Source organism: Neophocaena asiaeorientalis, unplaced genomic scaffold (assembly GCF_003031525.2).
Source record: "Neophocaena asiaeorientalis asiaeorientalis breed wild unplaced genomic scaffold, Neophocaena_asiaeorientalis_V1.1 scaffold825, whole genome shotgun sequence".
Classification (NCBI taxonomy): Eukaryota; Metazoa; Chordata; class Mammalia; order Artiodactyla; family Phocoenidae; genus Neophocaena; species Neophocaena asiaeorientalis.
This window is the reverse complement of record NW_020173937.1, coordinates 679748-689757: the sequence shown is the minus strand read 5'-3', so window position 1 is coordinate 689757 and position 10010 is coordinate 679748. Positions and strand designations below refer to the sequence as shown.

Here is a 10010-nt window from a genome sequence, read left to right as displayed (position 1 = left end):
CAAGCTGCGTGGCCCGGAAAAAAAAAAAAAAAAAAAGTCTGGAGATACATATAAACAGTACTAGAATACTCACTGACCAGGGCCTTAGCCATAAGATATCACTTAAATGACTTAAATCAGAATTGGCTTGATTAAGGCCCTCAGTGACCACAATTCAATGATGTTGTGTGTTGCGTCCACTCTTCCATCTGTGCCCGGATCTGGAAGTTCTTCTATTTCTCCAAGGGGACTAACCCATCCCTGTAACTACACTGAATGTTGGAAAGGCAACAAAGTATTATTCTTCACAACAGAATTAAATAAAATCCTTAATCATAACCAGTGTTCTTCCCCACCATGTAGGTGACTGGACACAGTCTGAAGGCCAGGCTACATTTAAGGACCTGAGTGGAAGGGCTAAGTGAGCTTCTCCTGCTTTCTAACTAAAGGCGGGACTAAAACTGGCCTGACGTTTCAGGATCTTAGCCCCCAAGTAACCCGCTGTACCTGTTAGACACTGAACAGTAACGCCCACGACAAAAGATATTGGACAATGACGGTCTGGCACTTGTACGCCTCTATGAAGTCGTGGTTCCCCACCGCGTACGTGCACCTGGAAAGGAAGTGGTGGGCACTGAGGGCGGAGGGGCAGCAAGCGCGCGCACTCGCTGAGCGCCGGCACGGACCACGCGGACCGCACTGCTCGCTCCCAGCACAAACGCTGCGCTCTCAACTGACCCAGCAGATTGCAAGGAGGCTCACGAGAGACCACCGGGCACAGGAGGAAATCCCACGCTACATGCTGGGCCTGTTCTTTCAAGTCCCAGAAGGAGAAGCCCAGCTGCAGAGGTTCCACTAACAACACGTAAATGGCCCTTCTCGGGCATCAATGGGCAAGGACACTCTACCCAGACGCCCGGCTGCCAGTGTCACCATCAGTCAGTCCGTCCCCAAACCTGGCGCCTCGTCGCATGCTGCGCAGAGCTAGGAAGTTGCCACAAGAAACACAGCGGCACTCCAACTTTTCCAGAGATCTCAGGGGCCCCGCAGGTCTGCCCCACCCTGCCCCCAGACCCCAGCCCGCTCAGGACGCCGGAGAAGAGGGCAGGCAGGAGGACAACGAAATCCCACACACTGTAACACCTGGAGCTTGCCTGGATCGAGGCTTTAGAGGTGAAAACAGTAGACATGACATGTGAATAAAAAGCAGAATTTCATCTGCTCTGCTCTGCTCCAGTTTCTTCCCCAGTAAGGTCAAGAGGTTAAAAACCAGGCGTTTCCATGAAAAACGCAAGTCGACAGTGGGCGTCACAGCCTGCTGCACAAAAGACCAACGCGGCCAGTAGGACGGATACCAAACGCTTTTCAGAGCGTCACACAGAAGACACACACACACACAAACACAAAAGACCACCACGCGGCCAGTAGGATGGATGCCAAATGCTTTTCAGAGCATAACACAGAAGACACACACACACACACACACACACACAAGAGACCACCACGCGGCCAGTAGGATGAGTACCAAATGCTTTTCAGAGCGTTACACAGAAGACACACACACATCCACGATTACCATTTCATGTTAACTTTTCAAAACATATGTGGTCCCTGAATAAAACATTTATTAAAATTTGAAAGTATTTCATTTTTTTAAAAGTATTTTAAACTTCACAAGATTTTCATAGGTGTTACCAAAGTGAAATTACAAACACACTTATCTACTTTTTCAAAGGAAAATTTTCACTGCTTCAAGCATAAAATGTTAAATAAAACCCCTAGAGTGAGTTCAGCAATTTTCAGATTTGCTTGTTTTTCTTCCTCACTCATGGATTACCTTAAATGAGCTGCAAACATTTCGTCATAAGGGGGTTCCAAAACTTGTTGACACTTCTCTTCTGGAGAGGCCATCTAAATGATCGTAAGAAAAATAGTAAAAATAAAATTAACTGGGACAGAAAGAATGCAACATGTAGGAAGAGATTTAGACAAACCTTTGTTTCAAAAGAATTTACACTTTACAGCTGACAGTAACTCTTCACACTTTAGCACTTCAAAAAAAAAGGTTCATTTCTTCCACACATATTTATCAAGCACGACCTCCGTACAGGGCAGGAGATGAACACAATTCGCTTTGTCTACCACAGGCCAGGAAATACTCTAGGCATGTTCATGTACCTCTTAATCTGTTTATTAAGCAGCTACTATGTGCCTCGTGTGAGGTCAAAGGAGCTGGAGACAGTGCCTGGGGGAAAGGGGGTCGGGCGGCCAGCAATCGCTCCTGCCCACTTCCTGCTGACAGGACTGCCCACTCGGGGTCCTGGGAGACAGCAGACATTCACCTCGAACTTGCCCTCGCCTCCCAGTGGCCAAATTCTGGATAACACAAGCATCGCGGTGGATTATGCAGTGCACTGAATTTAAAAGAAAAGGACTCAGTGAATCCACACTGATACAGCTCTATAAATGAGAGAGGGAGAATGACAGCATGGGAAAGATCACCACCCTACAGTCCCTGACGAAACAACCAGGCAGACAACGGGCCCAGCGAGGCAGCTGTCACATGGAAGGACGTGGAGTTTTGGAGCGAAGGAATCAGCCTCAGGTCACAAATGGGCGAGCAGACGTGTATCAGGGACAACCTGCCAGCAAGCTGAACCCGAGTCCCATCAGGACCCCGAGCACTTTATTTTTTTTTAATTTAATTTAATTTAATTTAATCTATCTATCTATCTATCTTTGGCTGCGTTGGGTCTTCGTTGCTGCACACGGGCTTTCTCTAGTTGCGGCGAGTGGGGGCTCCTCTTTGTTGTGGCACGTGGGCTTCTCACTGCAGTGGCTTCTCTTGCTGCGGAGCACGGGCTCTAGGCATGTGGGCTTCAGTAGTTGTGGCACACGGGCTCTAGGGCCCAGACTCCGTAGTTGCGCACGGGCTTCATTGCTCCGCGGCATGTGGGATCTTCCCGGACCAGGGCTTGAACCCGTGTCCCCTGCATTGGCAGGCGGACTCTTAACCACTGCGCCACCAGGGAAGCCCAGGGCACTTCCTTTCGAAAGAACGATTTAGGTCCCTGATAGGACACTCCAACAGTGTAACGGCCATCCGCGAGGAAATGGGCATTATAACATATCCACAATATATTCCACAGAATCTATGGCTTGGACAGCATTCATCATCTGAATCAAGAATGCTTATAGTTCAGGGCTTCCCTGGTGGCACAGTGGTTGAGAATCTGCCTGCTAATGCAGGGGACACGGGTTCGAGCCCTGGTCTGGGAAGATCCCACATGCCACGGAGCAACTAGGCCCGTGAGCCACAACTACTGAGCCTGCGCTCCTCAACAAGAGAGGCCGTGACAGTGAGAGGCCCGCGCACCGCGATGAAGAGTGGCCCCCGCTCGCCGCAACTGGAGAAAGCCCTCGCACAGAAACAAAGACCCAACACAGTCAAAAATAAATAAATAAATTTATTTATTTTAAAAAAAAAAAAGAAGAATGCTTATATTTTAGAGCAGGGGCTGGCAGATGCTCACGTAAATGGCCAGCCAGGAAATGCTGCAGGCTCTGCAAGGCCCACGTGCCTCTGCGGCAGCCAGCGCGCAACGCAAGCGGCCGTGCGCCAACAAAACCGCACTGGCAGCAACAGGACACGGTTTGGGGCTCCAGGGAGAGCCAGGCCTGGGCAGAGCCCGAGCCCCACTGCCTGTCCGCTGGATGACCTTGGATGACCTGGCCCCACTACTGCACTTCTCTGAACCCCAGAAAGTCGTGCGGGAATTAAATGCAGGAAAACGAGCACAGATCTCAGGACAGACTCTGAGACACAGTGCTCAATTAATGCTCAATAAATGAATTGGAATTAGATAAATCGTGAAGGAACTTGGCAATTTTCAAACAAGAGTGGCAATATTAGTTTCCTTCCTACTCAAAGTCTAAACTTTTCTTAGGAAGGTGGTGACCCTGTCACCCTCTCAGACACCTGTGTGCGTGGTCCCACCACCTACCTGAAGCCGTGGGTTGGCCACATGAGGGTGCTTGAAAGACACCAGCTCTGCAAGGGATGACCCGTCTCTGGTGTCAATTGCTTCATAGACCTGAAGCGTTAGGAAAGAGAAGAGCTAAGTAGAAAACAGAACACTCTGTCCTAGTGGAACCTAGACAGCACACTGCACACCCCCAAACTTCACTTTGCCTACTTTGAAAGGAGTCAACATATAACAATCAGTACTCTCCTTAGCCAGCAAATAATCACTGCGTTTGAAGATGAGCTCTCCTGGAGGCAAACAGGTGACTTACCGTTAAAAACAATGAAAAAGCAGAATAAACCATCAGTTTATTATTTGCTTATTAATGAAGGTGAAGTATTCAATTTTACTCAGTCATACTGAGAAACCTTTGAAAATCCACTTATACAGCTTACGAAGAAGAAAAAAGATCTTGAAAATCACGTATGTCCAAAATTCAAAGCACTTCCACTCAACCTAAATTTAAAATAAAAATGGGAAGGCGATGACCAAATAAATGTCACAGTCACACAATAGGGTGCCTGGGTGTTGTGAAAGAGAATCAAATAGATCTACTTGTAATAACATGGAAAAGTGTCCACAACATACTTACTATTAATTCCAAAAAAATTAGTTGCAGAAAAACTGTGTAACTTGATCTTGGAGAAAAAGAAAAACTAAGTATTGATATGACGTGTAAGCACAGGGAGAAATGCGGGGCCCCAGGCCGCACCAGCTGACCCCTGGCCAGTGGAGTGGGAGCCAGGGGGGTCGAGGAGACTTTTATTTTATATATTTCTATACTGGAGGCCTGCGTTGCAGCAGAAATTTTGTAATTAGAAAACCAAATGATATTTTAAACTTATATTTAGCAAAAAATGACATAAAAATCCTAACCATGTAAGTGAAGACAAAGCCAAGCATAAAGCTGCACGTACTACAGCATCATTTATGCACAGAAAGTTAGGTGTGGAAAATATATGCAGGGGCGACATAAGAGGACACACGAATGCACACCCACGAGGGGTGCTCACATCACCGCCCACCGGCAGGGTGAACACTGAAAGGCCAACCGCCCTGAGTGCTGCTGAGAACACAAAGCAACTGGAAGCCCAGCCACCGCTGGTGGGAGGGCGAAGGGGTGCAGCTGCCTGTGGAAACGGCGAGGCATGCGACCCTCCCACCCGGTGACCCGGCGGCCAGGAGGCACGGAGGCCCACGCGGCCTGGACACCTCCAGGACCCAGCTCCTCGTCGGTTGCAGTCAGCATCGACTGGGGAAGTTTCACCACCATCTCTAAGGCAGTTCACAAAATAAAGAATTTGCCACTTGACTACTCAACAAAGTACATATGCACTTACATTCTGAGCCAGCAATCCCACTTCTGGGGATTCACCTTACAACGAGGAACTAGATATTCGTGCAGGCTTACTTGCTGATGCATTATCATGAGTAATCACAAAATACACAAAATCAGTGCCCCTGCCTCCGAGAAGCTGATAAAGCCCACGACGTTCCCGTCACAGGGGGTGTGACGGAAAACAGGAGGCTGGCGACAGACTATGGGCAAGTCTGAAAGAACTGATGCACTGCTCAGCGACACTAGAATCGCAGGCAGGCCAGTCACCCGCTCCGGTCACCGTTAATGTGTCACGCCCCAGAACCTTTGGCCCTTTCACTTAACACCCGCACTAGACCCTGCAGCCGGACCCCAGGTCAGCCCGTTGAGCGGTCCCTGTGGGCCTGGACCAGGGACTGCAGACCTCACCAAGTGCAGCTCACTAGCTCTGCGCGCTCCCAGGGGGAAATTCTCTTCCCAGGATGCTGCTGGTCACCGTGCATTCTGCAGGTTCCGAGCTGGTCCACAGGGGGATCGTCTACTCACGAACTCGTGATTCCTTAAAAATACATTTTCTAGCTCCAGCCACTGCAAAGGCATAGAATTAATGGCTCCCCAGTAGCAATGGGCACACCTAGCACTCAGGTTTGTTTTCTAAATTCTATTCCCCACTAAAAGGAACCAGAGCTCCCTGGGGAAAGGGCAAGTCCAGCACTGGGACAGGGAAAGAACTAGGTGAGCCTGGAGTATATATTATTGTACCAGAAAGCAAGGCCAGGCTCAAAAAGGGACAGAGACATGTCAGAGAGCCACAGAATGGGGACACATGTATAACGGATTCACTTCGTTATACAGTAGAAACTAACCCACAATTGTAAAGCAATTATACTCCAATAAAGATGTTAAAAAAAAAAAAGCCACAGAAACCAGTTTGAATGGACCCTCAGTGGCCAAATCTGGGACAATTTGAGCTTCAAAAAGAATAATAACATTCTCACTATTGGTCCTGGATTATAACTAGGTATTATAACTAGGTATTAAAAGTAATCTATAATGATACTTTCAAAAAGAGGGGCATAGAGGAAAGCATTGTTTAACTGATGAAATACTAGCTAGTAAATGTAGAAAGAACAATAGGAAATCACCACTTGGCAACCACTAACGTAATAACGTAATAACTGACTTGGGAAAACCATTTTGTGAGAGGGTGTAGAGAACAGGACGCTCAGTGGTTTTCAGGGTCTGTCCAACAGCCTACAGGTTCATCGCAATGCAAAAATGTACCTCAACAGTGCAGTGATCTGATGGGCAGACGCCTCTTTAACCAGGTGGTGCTGTCAGCATCCCCAGTGCTGGGAGAGGCCACGGGAAATCCACACTAGCCGACTGAAGCCGAATCTGATCACCAGGAACAGCCACATAACGGCAGCTGGTGAGGCATTTACACGTGTGGCCGTGGGCCTGGACATGTAAACAAGGTCACGTGTCATAAAAGCCCCCTTCCCCAAGAGGCAAGAGGACTCTTCTAGAAGACTAAAGGGCAAAGCACCCCAATGCCATGTAGACACAGCTTTTAAAAAGTAACCTGCCGTGTGAAATAAGAGTTTGTGTAACGGACAAAAGAATGAAATAAAACACACTAAAAAAAATAATACCAGCCCTCAGAGAGATACTAGAAGTGACGGAGAGATCCACCTCGGGAAGAAGCATGCAAACTGATCTTTTTCTAAGGAGAACAACAAATCTTTAAAGTAAAATACATGGGGAAATGTAAGGTAAATTAATTCAAAAAGAAACCTAATGGAATGCCTGCGAAAACTCGAGTGCTGAGCGGAAAGGGGGTGTCGCCGCGGGCCGGTTGTTGAGAGACAGCCCTCCTGGGCCCTCGTGCTGGGGGTCCCACACTACAAGACTCGGACCACTGGCTCTTTCACTAGGGCCGTTACTCAGGGCTGTTCATGTGACGAGTTACCTTGAGAAATGAGATAATGTCTCCCCCATCCCAACCCTAGACAAAAACCAGACTTGCTTACTGCCTGCTACAGAACAGGTAGATTCCCCAGGTTCTGTCTCTCTCAGGTACATGTGCAGCCACCCTTCTGGGCCTGTCACACCGTCTATGGGACTTCGGGCCCAGGGAGCCACACAGAGTAACAAGGTCCCTGGTCTCTGACCCAGGAATCGCATGTGTTCTGCCAGCATCCAAGAAGCTAACAAGACACCTCATGGGCTACTGAGGGTAAAATCAAAACCCAGACCCAACAGCTAGTGGAAGTTATCACAGAGACCACGGGAAATGAACGACAGGCGACTTGTCCACAGGTGGCTGCTGGCTGAGGATGTTGCAAAGGTGAGAAATAAGTCCAAGCTGACAGGGTCACTGAGATTCAAGCAACAATAAACTTTGGAAGCTGAGGAATAGGCAGGTTCTGACTCGGACAGGAAATGGCTGAAGCTTGGGCTGACAGAGGTAGTGAGCTTGGTGTCACAGCACGGACTCTGGGGCCAGGACTCCCAGTCTGCATGTGCCACTTACTAGCCCAGTGACCTTGGAAAGTCACTTAACATCCTCTGTAAAATGCGGCTTGCCATGGACCAACCTCCTAGGAAAACAGTGACAATGATGAGCTGCCGTGTACACAGCGCCTGGTTCTCGGTAAGCCTTCACCAAGCACTCATCATGCCTGTTCTTCTCATAGCCACCCCGCTGTTCCGTGGGGTGGAACAGAGAAGACAGACAATTAAAGGAGATTCTCAGAGTGCTCCTCTGGGAAGGCAGGGAACAGGACCGAGCGGTAGTCTGGAGAAACAGAGGCATAGGAAACTGAGACAGACAGACCAGCACGAGTTCTAACTCACTGCTCACTAGAACGTGGAGGTCCGATCACTGGTACATCACTCGGCCTCACACCCCTCCACCTGCCTGCATCTATCCAGCCCACAAACTGTACTGCACACTGCGTGGCTCAGACACTGTTCAAGGCACACATGGTGCCCCTCCCCCCAAACCCTGGGATTAGGTGTGGGCAAGAAAACTGTAAGAGACTTAGAAATATACAAAAGATACAAGTATATAGAAGATAAAAGTCATAAGAAAGCATAAAATTCTGGAGAGACTCAATATTCACATTGGTTCTCAAATGTCTACGTACTTGTTCAACTTTAAATAAAAACTGATACTGAAAAATGTTAACTCTGCAAAGATAAGGCCAAGGTGGACTTATCCTTAAAGCAAAGGTCTTAGGCATCCTTCAGAAGACTGCAAACGAATGTATATTTGTAAGCTTTAAGTTAAGATTAAAGCATGTATCTGTTTTTTCATGATTCCCGTTTTAACCAACTCAACTAACCAAACAACTAATGGTTCCAATCTTGTTAGACTATATTCAACTGCCAACTAGATATCTTGGCCTGCTTGTCAACAGACACCTCCAACTTGACACGTCCCAGACTACATTTGTCTTTCCCTCTAAATCTGTCCTGCTCATCTGTTGCCCAACTAAAAAACTAGGAATCGTTCTTGCCTCCTCCCCGTTCCCCAGCCGCACATCCTCATTCAGCAAAGCCCTGGTGAAGTCCCCTTCAGAAATTCTAAAAAGCCCACTCACCCTTTCCTTATCCCTATTACCACGGTTCTAGTTCTGCGAATTAGCACAGCTCAGAGGAAAGACTACAAGCCTTGAATCCATAAATACCTATGTTTGCGCTGTGCTGCTGCGTTCACAGGCTGTATGGACAAAACCCTGAGAGCCACACTTCCCAAAGGATGTAAGCAGCGGATCGCTAACACAGACCGGCTCGCAGCCGGACCACTTGCTCTGTCCCCCCGTTACTTCCACCACTTTGTCCCCCCTCCCCACACACCCCTAAACTGAGAGCGCGGCCAGGGGCTCCAGCGCAGCTGGTGGACAGACTCGCCCGGGATCCAGCTCTGGCCCGCAGGCCAAGACAGCGGGAGGACAGCTGGCAGGATGCCCGTTGGCCGAGGAAAGTTACCTGCTGCAGGTACTGGTTGATGGTGATGTGCGCCATGGCCGCTACCGCCGCCGCCCCGCGGAGCTGCGCGCCCCGTCGTTTTTTTTGGGGTCCCTCCCCTTGGCCGCTCGGGCTGCGACGTCGGCGGGGCGGCGCGGGCCAGCGGGGCCTTCCCCTTGGTCTGTATAGTTGGTCCAATGGCATTGAGTGACGCCAGGTAACTCGGGTGTCCCGGTTCGCACGGCCGAGCCGGACCGAGTAGCAGGACTGAAGCTCTTCGTGATGTAATTTAATTACTTGCTCCACTTCTCACCAGCTCTGTCGCTGTCACTGTCTCAGAGCAGGCGTCTTCGATGCAGACACACCAGTTACAAGCTTATTCTTCACCTTCCTCCCAGCTTGGAGTAGTTTCAGTCAACTTTAAATGTTGTAGAGAGCTGAACTATTCCACGTTTATACGTTTGTGAAACCCACTTGTTAAGTAAAGGAATCCTGTTAAGATTTGTACGATTCCTACACGTGCGTATTCTGAGTGTCAGTACTAGACGTATTTGTTTAGCCAAACGAAGATGGAATGGTTGCGTAGTCTGTAACCCAAGAAACTTATAAATGTGGTACTTGTATTGGGAAAACCTAATTTTTGCGCTCCTTACCTGTGTGTCTTTTAAGGACTTTCTTTGTGGAATAGTTTTTTAAAGATGTGTGATGCTTAG

The 10010-nt window shown here is 48.6% G+C and overlaps 2 protein-coding genes across 3 annotated transcripts in view; one reads left to right on the top strand and one right to left on the bottom strand.

Annotated features, from left to right (window-relative positions):
• The window catches only part of PCID2 (PCI domain containing 2), a 20799-nt gene extending 11409 nt beyond the window's left edge, over positions 1 to 9390 (bottom strand). For both annotated transcript variants that reach the window (XM_024752652.1, XM_024752651.1), the window contains exons 1-4: positions 9319 to 9390; positions 3984 to 4073; positions 1817 to 1890; positions 527 to 592 (exon numbers count right to left, since the gene is read on the bottom strand). In XM_024752652.1, coding sequence (XP_024608420.1) covers positions 527 to 592; positions 1817 to 1890; positions 3984 to 4073; positions 9319 to 9354 — 266 coding nt within the window. In that variant the 5' untranslated portion in view covers positions 9355 to 9390. The remainder of the gene's footprint in view (positions 1 to 526; positions 593 to 1816; positions 1891 to 3983; positions 4074 to 9318) is intronic.
• The window catches only part of CUL4A (cullin 4A), a 43187-nt gene continuing 42529 nt past the window's right edge, over positions 9353 to 10010 (top strand). Inside the window, exon 1 of the mRNA XM_024752646.1 lies at positions 9353 to 9385. Within this exon, the coding sequence (XP_024608414.1) occupies positions 9353 to 9385 (33 nt within the window). The remainder of the gene's footprint in view (positions 9386 to 10010) is intronic.